Below are 17,633 nucleotides of genomic sequence, written 5' to 3'. Positions count from 1 at the left end.
ATATATTCACCTGTATAAATAGTTTCCTTTGTCTCTCCTTATTATGTTCCAAAATGTGAACTGAAACTTGTCCTGCAGAATAAAAAAAAACAGTAATGGAGAATTGAATACAAACTTGGATAATTTATCCATTACTTAGAGAGAGGAAAGCCAAGATTGCTGTAAGCCCAGATGTCTTTAAATAAAATGTACTAGAACAGATCATGAGCTTATATAATTCTGTTTGATGCAGCCAACATCAATGGAGCCTGGTGATTACATTTTTGGCCATTTTATATATACGGTAATCTCTGCCATGTGAAGACATGACAGCACACAAATATGACTGGCATTTATAATGAGCATGCTTGAATGGATCCTAGCTTAATGTAATTACCCTATATATGCAAATTATGGCATCAGAAATCCTGCAGCAGCTGCTGTTAGGAGGGCTTGGCAACTGTGTGTGTTATAAGTCAGTCTTACAGATCAAACGGACATATTTTCAAAGACTAGAAACAGATAGATAGATGAAGATAGATTAAAAATTGTGTATCTTTGGGATGTATAAATCCAGATATGCTGGACAGAACATTTCAACAAATACCAATATAACATTTTTTCCACAGTTACTCTGTAGCAATGATTCACAATTGTGTGAGACCACAGGATCCCTATTAACCGCACAACTTTAATAAAAAACAGTATAGAAAACTTCATTTAGTGTTGTTTCATGGACCACTTACTGTGGCCTCACAAGCATGATCCATTGGTCACAACTAGGAGACACTCTTTTAAAGACAGCATATTTTCTGCTCTACCATAAGCACCTCGAAAATGAGACTTAACCTGCAATCACTTCTTTTATTATTTTGTCACCTGCAGATTTTGCACTGGAACTGGTCTTTCCAGTTCTACTGTTTCAGTTCATGTTTTGCACAAGTGGAAGTGGAAAAGGGCAGCACACCATGAACCATCTCGGCGAACGAATGCATCTGAGGCGTAACTCATCGGGGAAAACCAGACACTTTAAAATACTGAAGTGACTCAAAGGTTTAAAAAATATATATGTATTACGAGAGCCACAAAAAAGGTTACAGACAGAGCTCCACAAAGCCTGCACGGATACATTCCAACAATTCAAGGTGGCAGAACAGGTGAAATACAGACCATAAAAATGGTTCGACATTAACTTTCCAGACTGTCAGAGACAGCAACCTTGACCCCATCTTTCCCACACACAAAAAAAATATTGAATATCTCTCTCTCTCTCTCTCTCTAGTCTGGACCACAGATATAGTCCAAAGAAAACCACATTGCAATTTCCACATTAGGCTTATAGGAGAACAGGCATCATCTGAGGAATGTCCATTATAACACCCATAAGGTGATTATCATAGGCCAAGTTGACGTAACATCATGCTTGGTTAGCAATTTTAGAACAGCAACACAACACAGTTCATTTGCTGCACATGGCTACTAACACATAGCTCTGTGCAACCCTTAGAGCTGACTTTAACCAAACTAAGTAACTATATTTGTTTTGTTTTGTTCAATTTAAAAAGAAAATGCAAATGTAAGATATTAGGGCAGTTCCTGCTATCACCTTTCTTAAAAATTCAAGACTTGAAGACTTCTTTAATGTACTTGCTTACAGACACATTTTGAGACTGTATTAATGATCTTCAGGAAAATATGCCACCCTGAGGCTTTTTCCCTTGTTCACTTCAGGTTATGTCTGCATCCAGTTTTGACATAGGGGGCCAAATGCTGGTTGTATATCAGTGCAGTATTTGGCCCAGAGTTTCAAAGTCTTTGCTATTCAGACTTTCCTATGAGGTCAACAAACAAAGTAGTAAAAAAAGAAAATATTAAGGCTTCAAGTAAAAATATTTCCTCTCTCTCCCACCCATGTAGTAAGGTACATTTAATTTCATAATACTCAATATATTATACAATTAAAGATACAGAGATCCAACTTTTCAAGGCAGATTGTACTACAATGAAAACCTGGAGGCTAAATGGGAGTGTATGAACAGAGAACGAACGGCTAATAAAATGCAATATGCAATGAAAATTGATGCATAAACTAAACAAAAACTATTGCTGTTTTTTAAATAAGTAATACAATCCACAGCTAAAAATAAGAACATGTTGAAAAGATTTAAGACTTCTGAAACATGAAATAAACATGACAAAAATAAAGAAGCTACTTTACAAGATGTGTTAACGTGTGCTGGATTTTCATGGCTGATCCCCACCTACTGTAAATGAGCATCACTTAAATGAGCTTTGATGGAGCCACACCAATTTACACCAGCTGAATATTTGGCCTACAGTGTCTGTAAAAACTGAGACTATCTGGGCAGTAGAACCTTACTGCTAATCTGTAAACTGCTTGAAGAACTATACTTTAACATGGGCTGGATTGTGCTCCAAAATTAGACTTAATAAATAGGTCCCCAGTCCCGCAACAGGAGCTATGGAAACAGACACTTACATTTATGAGAAAATAGCTGCAGGTTCAGTGCCTTGGAAGGAAATGAGGCTGGATTTGCTGCATGCAATCTCCTGTTAACAGTTCTGCTTAGATTATTCTTTCAGAAGATTTGAATAATTTATTCCAGGCTATGTGCACTGAATTATATGCAAACCTCAAAAGGAAAAAAAAAAAAAAAAAAGACTTTGGTACCATTGTAAACCTATTAACAAGTTGAATGTCTCTCAACTGTGGGCAAAACTACTCACAAAATATATAATCCCTACATCTGAACCTGTAATGACACAGTGCATTCTTTCTTCCCTTACCCCTTATGAACTATGTCAAAATAACCCTGGATATTAGTGCTTTATACACACAATACTGTGTTTAGTCTTACTGAGAAATTCTCTCATGAACTAATGTAGTTAACTTCAAAGGCTCTTTGGCCCTTCAAGTTCCTCAGTAGCTTTTTTGTTTATAAATGCAGGAGAAAGAACAATCAAAGTGGAGCATCACTGGGATGCAAATCTCAAATATTACACAGGTGCAAATTTTCAGCCTTGCTTGCATGAATTTCATGTACGTATTCAAAGATACATGATAAAATGTGCCCTTGCCTAGTTCCCTAGCCCAAATTCAGTGTGTCACATATCCTCTCTTTTTCAGGGCTTACATATGGCATACATGATACTTTAAAAACAAGTAAGTCTTGTGATACTCTATGCACCAGAGTGAATTCCAGTCCTTTAGGAAGTACTGCATCTTCCTGACGAGTTAACATCAGGGTAGAGTTGCAGATTAATAATAGTTAAAGATGGAAGAAATCTGTAAGGCCACCTGGTCTAGCCCCTTGTCCCTGCAGGCTTACCTCTTGCAGAAATTTTTTTAATGACTTGTCCAAACATAGTTTGACCATCCTAAATAGTCTCCAATACTCTGCCTTGGAAGACTATTCCACTGCCCCTTCCTCTCCATCTTTTCTGCCCCCTTCTAAATGTAGCCCATTGGTTACCAGTGACAACCCTTTGATTTACCTTTGGTTTTACATATTTTAACTAATGTGTTTGTAAAATTATGATACTCAATTTCCGCTTCATTGCTTAGCCAGTGACATGTTTTTAGCCCTTTAAATCTTCTCATCAGCCAGCCTGTCCAGTCTTTTAATATATATTGCTCCATCTGTACCTGATCCAGTTTGCCAGCATCTTTCTGGTACCGTGGCGCCTCTAACTAAAGACAATATTCGACATGCCAGTGAGCAAATCTGCATAGAAAGACTATTGCTTCTCTGCTCTGCAATGTCCCTACAGTAGGCATTTAAAATATCATCAAGGCAATAAAATGCACACTGATTTTTAGCTCACTCTCTCATAAATTTGGCCTATTGCAGCTGCATTGCTTTCCAGGTTTCTCCCTTCAGGCAACATAGAGCATTACACAGAGAGATTATTAACTTTCTCATGTTCTCTTCAACCTTCCTCTCCAAAAAATGATGTGATCTACAAGGGACATAATAAGCATGTATTGCAGCAGATGTCAAGATTTATCAAATCAAAAGATAAAATTTAACCAGGCAAAACTGAGGTCAATATTTGCCTTCTGGAATAATTAATCTCAACGTACATGAAAACAAGTAAGATGTTATCAACACATTCTGAATTGCTAACAAATATCTGGAGAGCTCTCCATTACAGTCAAGGACTGAAAAGGATTCAACCCCTTGAAACAAATATCCTGAAAGATGATGAATTTAGCTCTCTAGTCAAAACTATTCACCAGGAGAGCCAGGTGGGAAGTCAAGGTTTCGTATGCTGACTGGCTCAGTGATAAATAATCATTTTTAGTGACTTTGGCAACAGTCGCTCAGGATATTCTTAATTGCACACATGATCTGGCTAGTTAGCATTGGTCCAAATCTCAGTACTTTTGACTTCTGAGGTGGTAATTGAATGGGAAGAAAAAGAAGATAAGGAATGGAGAAAAGAAAAAAAAATTCCATTTGTCCCAAAATTAGCTTTGCCAGAGTCCTCATATTTGTGACAAAAGTAATGCACCCCTCTCTTGTTTTTTATAGTAAAGTTGTCTTTAAATCCAACAAAGTAAATGCAGTTTTCTGGAGACAGGAAAAGGAAACCTCAGAATGTTAAATAGATTTGATTGATATTATTTTAAAAAGTTGTTCCCCAGGGGAAAAAAACCCAAATGGAAAATCCTTTGTCTAACAGTATTGAAGATCAGAGGGAATGTGCTAGTAATTAGGCAGACAGAAAATTTATATCCTTTAGATGTACGCTTGGCTCAGTTACACACACTGTAAATTCAACAGATCATGACAACCTTGCTGCAGGATTACACAGACGGCACCAGGGCAAGGCAGTAAACCATGTTATTGCCTAAATCCAACAGGTAATAAGGAGGGTGCAGGGAAAGCAGCTGACGGCTGTTTAAAATATGTTCCCATCTAAACATTTCCTTTTTTATCTGCTTGGTTTTGTTTCCGAGTCAGAGAAGCCTTTAAAAACCAGAGGGAGCAAGAGGTCAGAGTGGAAGATCCTTACTGGTGTTGCGGTCCTTTTCCATGAGAGACGAACACACGCGCGCGCACACACACACACACAATATTTCACACACAGGGAGGCGAATGGCAGACAGTGAGAAGCTGTTGCTATCCTTTCTCCCACTCCCATCAGAGCGGGACCAGAGAGCAGGGAGGCTTTTAAAGATGACACGGCGTTTGAGGCCCAAGTGCCCTCGCCTTGCTCCTTTCCAGGAGGAGGAACCCAACCTGCAACGCCTGGGGGACACAGAGCAGTTCTCGCACACGCAGACTGCCCAGCACAGGAAGCTTGCTTTCCACGTCGGTAGGAAAACAGCAGTTGGGCCTCTGACTCCTGCCGGACACATCGCTGGCCAGAGGAACTGGGAAGGGGCATGGGAAAAACTGAATGATCCTGGACTGACCGTACTTTTTCACAGCACAACTGGTACACAACAGGTTTGTTGGACAGACACACGCACAATGGCTTTAGTGCTCTCTTGCACAAAAGAAATCCGCTCTGTGGTTGTGGTGTTAGGTTGTAGCCAGTTCCTGCCTGTCAGTTCAGGAAGGGTCTGATGGACTGTACAGTTTTATTCCCTCAAGAATAAGGCTGCAGCTGGTTTTTGGCCAAAAGAGAAAGATGAAAACAGAACAAACCCAAAACAAGAAAAGGAGAGTGGTCGGCTGCTGCTGCTCCTTCTTTGTTGCTATTTGAGTCTTCACAGTGCTCCTAGCTTCATGGCTGGCTGAGTGGATGGCTCTTTATTTTTAATTAATTTTATTTTACACTGAAATTTCATAGGTTGTTCCACCAACTCCAGACACCTTCTTAACACTTGAGTGTCTAGCAGGGCTGACAGGTGTCCCCTGGGAACTTGATGTTGAGCCCAACCTGGATATTCCTTTTGGCTGTCCATTTATTTTACTGTGAGGTGTCTTCAACTGCATGTCATCCCTGCATCAAAAGAAATACCAAAAGATGCAATGTTAGTGACCAAAGCGTGATAGCAGAATGGCTTCATTCAGGATAAACAATTATCCCTGTAACCCTGAGTCCCAGTGTTGCAAAATGTTCAAGCATGGGAGCAACCTGGTTGAAGCCAATATACTTGATGAAAAGCCACTGAAATGAGAGAATTCATTTGGCCATTAGGTTAGTGGATCAGACCCCAGTAATATTTGTTCATTTAATTACTTGCTTAAATGCTTTGTTGAACCAAACTAATTGTATAAGCCTTTATAGGACACAGGAGGGTTTCATTGTCACCACTGTTGACCTCAAGCCAAACTGTGTCTTACGGTCAGAAATAAAATACTCAGAAAAAACACTTCCCAGTTAAATATCCAGTTAAACAAAATTATGTTGCTCATCTCTGAAAGATATGAGAGGTGAAGCGTAAGACTTCATTATGACAGAAGACACAAACTGAATCAAGTCAGGAAGCACTCTAGGATGCCTGTAATTAAAGACCATATCCTGGATGGACTCTTTAAAATAATTTCCTTTCTTATGACATACTGCCAGGGAGCATGGACAACAGGCTTTCCTCAAAAGATCTTTTAAATCTAGGCCACTACACACTAAAGCTTAATGTGTCTCATCCCCAAGACTGACAAAGTAATTAGATAAAAGCCTACCAAAGAACTTGTGTATGTTCTGGAAGTCCCAGTACAACTGGGGTCTGCTGTATTCTCACATCTTACTCCTGCCAACAGCAGTGACCGAGGGCTGAAATACCTTCCAGAAGGGAACACTTTCTGTCTGCCTGCAAACCGAGGCGGCCTGAGCTATTTCAGACCACCCTGACTTTTTCTGGAGGCCAGAGGGTTTGATGGATTAACTGTAATCAAAAGGCAATTTCTTTCTTTACATGTGTCTGCAAAACAAAACAGACTACCCCAGACTTTTACACAGCTCTTGATAGGCTCAGAATAGCTCCAAAACTAAAAGCACGGTTTATTTGGCAACCTGGTCTGACAGCTGTATCCTGGAGCTGGAGCAGCAGGTCCATCAGCTCACACCAGCCCGGCTTCTGCTATGCATTTAAGCTGTGCTTGCACTAGAGAACGGAGTTGTGGGTTTCTGAACCAGCAAAACACACATACATAAATATAAAAAAAAAGATTGTGTCGTTTCATAAAATGCTGCTGTATCCCCAAACAGCCGAAATATGCAGGGACCAAATCCTACATTTGCCTCACCAAAGTATTATAAAATTATTCAGTGCTCCTGAATTCTGCCTCCTGAAACAAGGCAGAAGGGAGCTGGGGAGTGTTAGGGGAAAGGGGAGAAGGGAAAGACATTTGTAGTGTTACTGACAGAGAAAATGTGCTAGGTTTATAAAGCACAGGGTGCCTGTGGAAGATTTACTTCACTAGGTAAAAAACTTCAAGTTTATTAAGCTATTTATTTATTAATCTAGGTACTTGACTTGACTTTAGGAACTTCAGTAAAGAAGATCCTCTGCAACGGTATCATACGTCTGCAACTTTCTTTAACATCTGATGGGATCTGTAGCTATTTTAATAGCTAGACCACTTTTGCCGGACACTGTATTTTTCATTACTTCAAAGAGCTGAACTGAAGTGAATTTACAGGCTCTACATTTTAAACAAGCACAATGTAAAAGCAGTGGAACCGACAGGCTGACAACATAACCAAGAACCAGAGACTAAGAAAAGGCAAACAGCTTTTCATATTAGCATCTTTCCTACAGCAGCAGCTGACACATCCGGGTCTCAGAGGGCAGAGAGGCAAAAGAAAGTCCACAGGTCTTCTTTCACTGAAGTAGACTTGCTTCTTTAATACATATGAAGAGGAAAAAATGGCTGTCTACCTCCTGAAAGTTAGATCTTCCACCAGCAGACAAATCACCTTAAGAACTACAATTCACTTGAAAACATTGAGGAAACACTTGCTAGCACTAAACTTCAGGAGACCTACAATAACGGTTCTCCCACATTTCAGTAACTTTCCCCAAAATGTTGGATAATACTGGAGTGAGACACCTGGGACCTTAACCAGAGGACAGTATAATGCAGTAAGTGCCAGATGCAAAGAAAACCTAGATATTTGTGATGAGCCCTCCAGGCCCCAACTTGGCTGAAATAACTGTATCCTCAGTGGGATCATGTAGCTCTTCAAATTTTCCAAGCCCCATAGTCTCCAGAAGGAAGAGAAAGAAAGATTAGTGCATACAGAAGCTGCAGCTGGGGATCTTGCTCAGATACCACTTACTCAGGCTCTCAGCACAGCAAGTCCTCTCTCTCCCATGCTTTCTCACAGAAAGGAAGGAGGCAGCAAGGCCTCCTAAGGTAATGCCAAGATGGTCTGTGCTTTTATCGCCAGTTCTGTATTACGGGACACTCCACACAGCTAAATACACAGCTCTCTATGCCAAGCACAATTTCCAGGACTGGTCTCAGCCCGTTTCCCTTAGAGCTGGGTATGCTTGCACATGCTGTGATCCCAGCTTTGCCTGTGTGTCCAAGCAATGGCTGGGTCCAGCCTCCCTTTAGGCTGCAAACTAAAACAGCTCCACCCTTTTGTGCATAACGGGAGGGATAATCTGCCTCGTATCTTGCAAATAATTACCCAATTCTGCTAAGACACTAAATCACTATGACTTTTACAACTTAATTGACCACCGGCAGTTCAAGTTACAGCAAATGTGCAAATATTTTGTGATGATGAGGTTGCTATGAGGGTGTCGCAGAATTGAAGAACACCCACAAACCTCCCACCCTTGTTGGCCTACAGCAAACATGTAATCTGGGTCGTGCCTCCAGTGAAGCGCTCTGCACTTGCTTGCAAACAGATTCACATTGCTGAGCAGCACCTAAAGCAGTACATACCTTTGTGCTCCCACTGGTTGCACCTCTGTAATTTCCACAGTGTTTACAAATGAGACAGCCTTTGGGCCTCCATAAGAGGGTGACCTAGGCATCCCTGTGGGGGACGATGGGACCTGGTGGCCTGGGGATTTGTAGGAGCCATTGCTCACCCTGCCCTGTAGTGCTTGATGGGACTGGACATTATTATTGGCTAAATCAGCTTGCAGAGAGGTTGTGGAAGTCCTTGGTGCTCTTGTCATTGCACTTGAGAGTGAAGACACTGAGGACTGTAGTATAGGGTTCCTTGTGCTAAAACTGGTAGCAGCCATCAGATTGTCTCTAGATCCGTATCTCATTGCCATGCTGCGTGGGTCTTCAGAGAGCGTGCTGACTTGCTGAAGGCTGTAAGAGCTAGGGGTGTCATAGACACCTGAGTCTGCAAACACTGAATCAGGGTGCGAGTGGAGGAGCTTCTCCCTCTCTTCCATCTCTTTCCTCTCCTGGATGGATGCCATAATGGTTTTGGAAAGGTTATCATAGCGGACTGGGGAGGGGTCTCGCTGATGTGGAGCTGGACCCCCCAGCACTGGGCTGAAGCTCTGCGGTGGTTGGCGTTGCAGCTCGCTCCCCCGTAGATGGCACATTTTGGCTGATAAATATGGGGAGTGGTACCCAACGGAGCTGACCGCAGAATGGGCGATGCACTTCCTCCCCGAGGGCGACATGGGGTTTAGCAAACTGTCATATGAAAGACTCCCATTTCTGTTTGACAGGGAATTGGGAGAAAAGATGCTTTTGTAAGGGGTGGAAGCCGCCCCTTCAGACTTTATTGGATGAAGGGGCACTTTGTCTGTCCCTCTCCTGCCAGCAGATTTCAGGCTCAGGGATCGTGAATTGATGGCAAAGGAATCTAACTGGAGTGGGGAAGACTGATAGGTCTTGTGGAGGGAGCTCTTCCGGTAGCTGGGAACGTCCAAGCTGGGTTCGGACTGGTAATCAAGGCTCCTGCCATCCTCTTCTATCAGAGCCCCTTGACTGTGTCCCTCCTGCATGGTGATCTAAAACAGAGGTGAATATGAGAAACAGAAGCCAATGATATGTAAGTACAGGTTTGCTCTCCGTGGTGAGTGCACGGGAAGAAAAGAGCTGGAGGTCTTCTCTCAGACTCTCAGCCCCAGCTATGACACAGGTTCATTATAAGGAATCTCCTAACTCCTGTTCACCTTATGGATAAGCACCTTAGAAGCAAGGAGGAGTTATTCATAGTAACTGCTAAAGAATATTGACAGTAATAGATATGTCAATACATGGATACTGAAAAAACAGAATGAGAGACGACCTAAACTGAGACTCAAACCTCAGTAAAGGTAAATCAGATTGTAATCTGATAATACTGCCCTTGGAAAAAGCACTTCACTTCAAGTTTTCTACAAATAGCTCTTGAGTTGAGGGATGTCTGGTTTTGCGTGCTGAGTCAGAAATACTTTACGCTTCATTCCAACACACTGGGGACCAGCACACTCTTATCCACTTTACTCAGAGCTATGAATATTCAGTAATTCTGAATTTCTGGTCATAGGTCTTCAGAATTAAGCACCTAAGCCTAATTAAAGCAGAGAGGCTCCTTCCCCACCATTGAGACAACAAAATGAAGCAATTTTCTCTTTTTTATTGCTTGTGTAGGAGAGAGTGGCCGCATCAGAGAAAGAAACACAGGCCATAATTTATTTATGTGCACTGAAGACAGATAGGAGTTCACTTTGTTTTACTCTATGAAAGATTGCTTACAGTTCTGTTCACTTAAAATGCCATTCTGTGCTAAGCAAATAATTTTTGCTATTATTTTTAAGGAAGAGTTTGCCATAATGCACAATAAATTGGCTACATTGGCTCTGCAAACAAAGAATTAGTATCAGTCACATCTTTAATCAGAAATGCAGTCAATGCAGTTTGTTCTTTATGTAATTTCTTTTAAAGGAAAATTATCCAAAAAAGCCTAACTGGCAAAAATCTGTTTTATTCTGAATTTTTCTTCAAGTTTTCTTCTTTGAGCTAGAAGATAGGGAAATATGCAAAACAGCTCACTATCTTCTAGAGCATGTGCTAAATTTGGCCTTCTCTGCAAAAAGGAGACCAAGTGACAACCTGTAAAGGAGGAGGAGAGAGCAATGACATAGCTTATAAGTATATTTGTGCTACTTATCCTTGTGCCCTGATCCCTCTTTCCTAACAGCTTTCACTGCTCAAAAGCAGAATTACGTTGACAGGCTGAAGAACTGATACAGAAGAGACAACATGATATTCCTCACACCTCTTTCCCTCTGTACCTTATATTTAGATATGGCTTAGCAGACAAATACATGCTATCCTGTCAGCTTGCCAAGTGAACTCATTTTTATAATATTCCCACTTGACTAGTAGAAAGTTGTGACTACTATAAAATTGAACAAGTACACAAAGCTGATTGTACGCACACCAGTCAGTCTATAGCAACAACATCTTTTTAGGTTAGGATTGAAACAGCAACCCTCAGAGTGAAGATGCTGTACCCTGTTATCATTTCACAGCATTGCCCAGTCTCCTGGCCTAATCAGAACCTATCCTGTATCTATATTGCATCTATGGCTATGTACTGAATGAAGAAAACAAGCTTGCCTTCCATGAGTCTCTGAATTTTGGCATCATGACCCAAAACACTGTTGCTTACGCAGCTCAAAATTGCTAGCTGATGCCTGTAAATAGAATATTTTGAATTGGATGTCAAGCTATTTTTCATGTAATAAAGTGAAGATGATAGGATGTGACAACACACTGTTGTTCTTATGTTCCCTTTCATAAGCCGATCTTTTCTTCATTAAGTGGACAAATCCAGAGAGTAAGATTTACAATTACTGCAGTAAGACTAAAACCCAAATTTGGTGGTAGCTGGAATTCCACCATCTATCACCATCTTTCTTTTCAAAACAAGAAGGATACTAGAAAAGTTTTCTTCACCATTTAAGGAACAGTCTGTCTTATTCCAGTGTTGCCGCAGTCAATTATCTCTCTCTAACGTATTTTCCTTTCCTTACTAATATCACCCCCTTCTTGTTATTGTAGGGGTGACATCGGAGGACCTGATGAAATTAATTGTAAGAAAACTGCATTGTGTTAAGGGTATCTCCACTGGTGTGTGAAGACTTGGATACATATTGCAAATATACAAGTTAGACCAGTGATTTTCAAACTGCTGTACTCAGGTCCTGGGGGGCCAAGGAATATTTGCAACAAATCCATGAGAAATAAGCGAGAAAAACAAGCCTATTAGCAGTGGGCTTAGTTTTGCACTCCGCTTCCAAAGGAAACAGTGTAAACTGTTTCAAAACTCCTAAGCAAAAGAGAAAACAGTCAAAATTCCAGAGCAAGTCTCTTTAATTGTTTTGACCTCAAAGTTTTCCTGACAGGAGGAAATGATGCCAAGTGTTAGGAAGTTGGTTTCTTTTCCCCATATAACCCAAATGCACTGAGAAGGTGCTAAGGAAGGTCAAACATGAGGAATCTTCCATTAATTTTAACTAAAATATCTCTTGGGATGCTTTAAAACTTCCTTCTGTTTTGCAAGCTGACATCTTAAGGAATCACCGAACATGTTGTCTGTTGGCTAAAGGGTCTGATCCAGAAAAGCACTAAGCATGCCCAGCTCCCTCTGAAGTGAATGTGAGTTGGCACCTATGTCAGGAGAAGCCAATGGGAGGTGACACTTCTCAGCATCTCAGGATCAGGCTGAGACACTGGTAAAGCAGTAGTGCACGCCTGTCAGCAGGACAGACGTGTCAAGCTCAACAGAGGAAAGCTGGGAAAGCAGACATGTTTTCATAAGGAACATAGTGAAAATATACACTATCGCACAACAATGCCAAGTGTTGTTATTTACTTTTACACCCTGACATTCACTACAGCCCTGCGGTGAATTTATCCTCAGGTCCATGTTGCCCGGTGTTAGCTGGGAGCAGATTCTCCCAGGCTCGCTCACCTGCTCAGCTGTAGCATGGTAGTGGACTTTGGGATTGGTGCTGAAAGCCGGTCGATACTTGTACATGGCAGGTGTAGGAGGGCTGATAAGTTTGGGCGAAAGGCCACCTTCTGTAAAAGAAAAAAAAAACCTTTCTATTAAAACGTGTGGACAGAAAGCTATCATTCCTAATTGCTTGCTATCCATGGTCCTCTGCAAACAGATCTGTTCTGGAAAGAATAAAACTTGCAGTACTTTTGTGCAGAATTCCACCAAAATCAATGGGGCCCCTGTGGAAATAACAGTACGTTGCTGGCAGACCAGCAATCTAAAGAGAAGAAGAAACAAGGTATAACATATTAAGTGGGGTGACATATTTTGGTGAGTAGTAATTTTGTCATAATTTGAAATACTAGATATTTGGGTTGAATACAACTGTTAGTTTTGTCTGAAAAAAAGAAGATTTTTAGTAGTATCAAAGCTTTAATTTCACATTTTCATAAATGAAATAATTCAGTTTGTAATGCCTAAGCATTTCATGCTAATATTTCTGATTCTTTAGTTCAAAATGATATTTTTCATTTTAAAATTGATTAAAAATTTAAGAAGGCGTTTAAAAACCCTGCGAAGCTGATATGAAATATCCAACCTAGGCTTGAATGAACCTCTTCAAGCTGACTTTTCTCTCCCTTTCCTGCTGTTTATTCCCCTAGCTCAGAACTCCTATAAATAGAAAAAAACCCTTCACCCAGATCCCATTACTGTTTTGAAAGAATACCAGAAGCCTTTTAAAGAGGCTGAAATATTTTCTTATTAATAAAAATAAAACACTGATCATGCAACTATACCTTCACTGGTCCCCAGCTGCCCTTTTAGCTCAGAGTACTTGCTTGGATCTCCTTTGGGTGGGAGAGGTGGTTGCACATCCATACTTTTATCCTCCAGACCTTCCAGGCTAATTTTAGACTGAAAATGACCAAAGAATCAATCATTACCCGCAACTTGGTTAAATAACAGCACATGTCAGAGTGCTGCATGTACCACAGAACAGGAGCTACCTATACCTATAATGACAAACATGATTTAGCATCCACTGCAGACAAGGACTGTCATGTGTAAAATTAGCACTGACATAACAAGCCAGTATAATTTTAAATGCACTATCCTAGTCTACTTGGCATGCTAAATAACATTATCATCATGCTAGTTAATATGTGGTAGAAGACAATGGTGTTTTCTAGCATTTTTCAGCAACCTTCCAAGCAGCTCTCAGCAAGTAACTATCCAAAGAGTGTAACAAGTAACTATCCACAAAAATCTTGCAAGGTGGCTTCTTTTGATTCCACTGCTTTTTATATGACTAAACAAATCCTTCTCCCTATTTCATGCCAGGAGAAACTGAAAAAAGAAGAGGAGAGAAAAGAACTCAGCTTCTGAGCTAATATTCCTTTCACTGGACTACAAGTCTTCCTGCAGTCTGGAAGCTCAAAACCTTCTTTGAAGTAGAACAGCTGACCTGGTGGTACAAGGGTTCCTGCACAGTGTTATGTTAGTTAAAATTAATTTGAACACCACGAGGTGGCAACTCTTGGGACAGAAAGTAACTATGGCAAAGAACAGCCACCTCTTCCAAAAGACGCCCAGAGGCATTCTATTATAGAGCTGCAAAAAGGGCTTTTACTGGATCAAGAGCTGCTGTTACTGAACCTGGGTTACTTTCAGAGGATGAAGTATACGACAAAGACTCAACCTCTATAATTTTCTCCAAAAAATGCATCATCTCAAAGAGATTTTCAATGACAAACTCATTCCCAGGCTTGATAATGCTCAATCCATGCTCTTCAAAAGCAGCGCTTGAAGGCTGCCTTACCTTGCTCCGGTTGAGGTTGGCTTGGATCCCGTTGTCACTGATCTTCACTGTGATCTGTCGCTCAGATAAATCAGGTCTGAGGAAAGGAGGCTTCACACTCACAGCTTGCTTTTTCTTGGGCTCAACTATGTACCTGATTAATTGTTCAACAGTCATCATTAAAATAAACAATAACCTAAGAACAAGGCATAGAGACAAGAAAATCATCCTGCTTCCAGGGTATGATTTAAGAATGTGTCAGGATCTAGGTAAGCAAACTCCATTTATTTCAATGGATGTAATAATTAAAAAGCAATAAAAAGATCAATGGTTTTTTTAATGAGCAAAAAGGAAAGGATGCATTAAAAAACCCAAGTAATTTTTGAAGCACTGATGGACAAGAGTACAGTTCACATGAAGAGAGAAAGAGAGGCCTACCACCAATGGAAGCGATTTACTAGATCTTACCTAGTTAACATGAAACAGCTTCCCTGCCGTGGAAGACGGTGACTGGGGGAATAAGACCCAGCACATGGGGAGTTAACATGGAGAAGATGATGTGCTGTCAGTTCTAGCTTACCACACGGTGACTTGTTTCTGTAGCATGTTTAGAGTGTTCAAATAAATGGAGGCAAAAGAAACAGACAGGTCTATAGGAAGCAACAAATCTAAAGGGAAATGGCTGACTTTAGATATCTAATTTCTTTCCAGTGGACTAGAATTCTGTAAATGCAATTGGGCAGTGGCTGTACAATACATAAATATCAACACACACACAAGCTTTCTTTGTTTTATCTGGTGAATAGAACATTCTAGTAGTGATGGCTCAGTGACTTTCAATATACAGGACAATTTGAACAGGTCTTCACAAAACACAAACATTCTGCTTGCTGAAAGTCTGAGAATAGCCACGATGATAGTACTCGCACCCCTCTCTTAACAGGAGTGTCTCCCAACTTCTAATACCTGTCTCTCTTAAAGTATCTTGACCTGATTTTCACACTTTGGGAAGTTTGAGAAGCAGCTATTCCAGTGTCTTCACCTTTACAAACATAACAGTCTTTTAGGACTTACTTGTTGCATAGCAAAGGGAAAAAAAAAAAAGGCAGATAATAGTGTCAGGGTCTGGAATTGTTCAACACCCTGAAAAGGCTCAGGTAAGTCTTCTTGTAGTACAATTATTAACATGTTTGCAGGCTGGACAGCTCAGCACCTAGGATATTTATACTCCATCTGATCTATTGCATCAAAATCCTGATTTCAAAATGTGAAACGATAAATCCATTTCCCCAAAAATAGAAAGCCATAAATAAAATCCCAAGTTCCATGATGCAGACCTCATTGAAAATCTGTTTTATGATAATGAAAGTGCCAGTGAGATTGAAAACCACAGCAGCCTTGAATTAGATTTAAGTCTTAAGGAGAAAGGCTGATTTTAGATTCCTTCCCTTTCTCCAGCAGACTAGAATACCTGGACATTGACTGTACAGTGCAAAAAGTCGTGTTGGGAACATGATAACATATGGAAACTTACCTTGTTACTGAAATCCATTGGATAAATAAGTTGGTAAAGACAAGGATATCAGCTCCTGATATAATTTAACTTGCTCATTCCAAATAGACATTTCTGGGATGGTGGTTATGAATTACATGAAGAAAGCAACTGCTTGGACAGGCAACAGTGAAGCAGCTATCACAGAGCTCTGCCTTCAGGAGTGTTTTGCTTTACTTCCCTGTTATTTCATCAATGGTCTTTCACTTGTGAACCCAACCAAACACATTTTCTTCCTCTGTCCCAACAACTACTCCACCTCTTTCGTTCCCAGTTGAGAGCATTTCTCTTACCTGGGAGCCAAGGGGCTGCAGAGCACATGTTCCACATTTCCACAGCATCCTCGGGTGAAAGGATTCACTCCCCCCCGGAATTTACCTGTCACCTGGAAACATATTCAGGACAGTGCTCAAACCTCTGGTTATATAAAAGTCATCATCCAACCCTCAGAAAGCCAAGAACAAGTATGCCTTGCTCTGACCCTACTGTCCTTCCCAAACAGATCGTTTTTCTTTGAATGCTGCACTTCCTCTCTCCTGCTCTAAACCACCACCTCCTTCAGCTACTTCTAGCTAGGAGGCACACCAACTAAAGATCCCTTCCCAAAAGGGCAGTGAGCTCAATGTGACTGGGTTTCAAAGTGGCCAGGTTCACCTCCCCATGCTGCTCCTGCATTAGATTCGTGCCTGCTGTCAGCCAGACATCCTGTTTTGGTCCCTTTCATTCCCCTGTCACTTCCGCTCCTCTGCCTTGGCAAGTCCCCTCCAAACAAACAGGAATGTCAATTCAACATTCGTAATGTTGGATGAGAGCAATGCTTCCCCTCTATCAGCATCCCATCCCTAGCGGCAATCAGTACAAACCACTGCCTTATGCAGGAGGGTGCCAGGAACTCCCTGGTGATCGTGATGTTTGCTTGGAAATGAGCTAGTTTAATAAAAGCCAAGCCTCATTAGACTGGCGGGATCCATTCAAAGCTTCATAAGCATTATAAAGGGTTTGTACGCTACAGGCAGATACTTGAAAGTAACCATATGGGGATAAATACCAATAAAGCCAGAGAGATTAATAGTGGTTGCTATGAAAAGCATTACTGTTGCTGTTTGCAAGTAATGTATTTTAATCAACTCATAGTTCTGATCTAGCAACAAGTTTACAGAGTAACCAGAAATACTTTAATTACTTGTACATAAATTAACGACGATTAAATGATTTTGCAATATATTACGCTGACCTCTTTGATATAACATAAAAGTCTTTAAGAGGCCAAGAGAGAAATGTTGGAAGTTCTGAGTGTTGGAAGAGTAACCTGATGACTAAAACATGGGCCTGGGACATTTGGCACATCTGCATTCAATCCCGGGCTTAAGCTGACTTGTGCCAGATGCTGGCAAAGCACTTCATATC

The 17,633-nt window shown here is 40.9% G+C and overlaps 1 protein-coding gene across 2 annotated transcripts in view; it reads right to left on the bottom strand.

Moving 5' to 3' along the window:
• Window positions 1-334: 334 nt before the first annotated feature.
• ZDHHC8 (zDHHC palmitoyltransferase 8) overlaps window positions 335-17,633 on the bottom strand; it is a 119,696-nt gene continuing 102,397 nt past the window's right edge. Inside the window, exons 6-12 of one of the 2 annotated variants that reach the window (XM_076352804.1) lie at window positions 16,520-16,611; window positions 15,143-15,184; window positions 14,696-14,828; window positions 13,674-13,791; window positions 12,847-12,956; window positions 8,856-9,892; window positions 335-5,955 (exon numbers count right to left, since the gene is read on the bottom strand). In XM_076352804.1, coding sequence (XP_076208919.1) covers window positions 5,784-5,955; window positions 8,856-9,892; window positions 12,847-12,956; window positions 13,674-13,791; window positions 14,696-14,828; window positions 15,143-15,184; window positions 16,520-16,611 — 1,704 coding nt within the window. In that variant the 3' untranslated portion in view covers window positions 335-5,783. The remainder of the gene's footprint in view (window positions 5,956-8,855; window positions 9,893-12,846; window positions 12,957-13,673; window positions 13,792-14,695; window positions 14,829-15,142; window positions 15,185-16,519; window positions 16,612-17,633) is intronic. The other variant, XM_076352803.1, reaches the window with a different exon arrangement.

This window comes from Aptenodytes patagonicus, chromosome 15, assembly GCF_965638725.1.
Source record: "Aptenodytes patagonicus chromosome 15, bAptPat1.pri.cur, whole genome shotgun sequence".
Lineage (NCBI taxonomy): Eukaryota > Metazoa > Chordata > Aves > Sphenisciformes > Spheniscidae > Aptenodytes > Aptenodytes patagonicus.
This window is presented reverse-complemented; position numbering and strand designations above follow the sequence as displayed.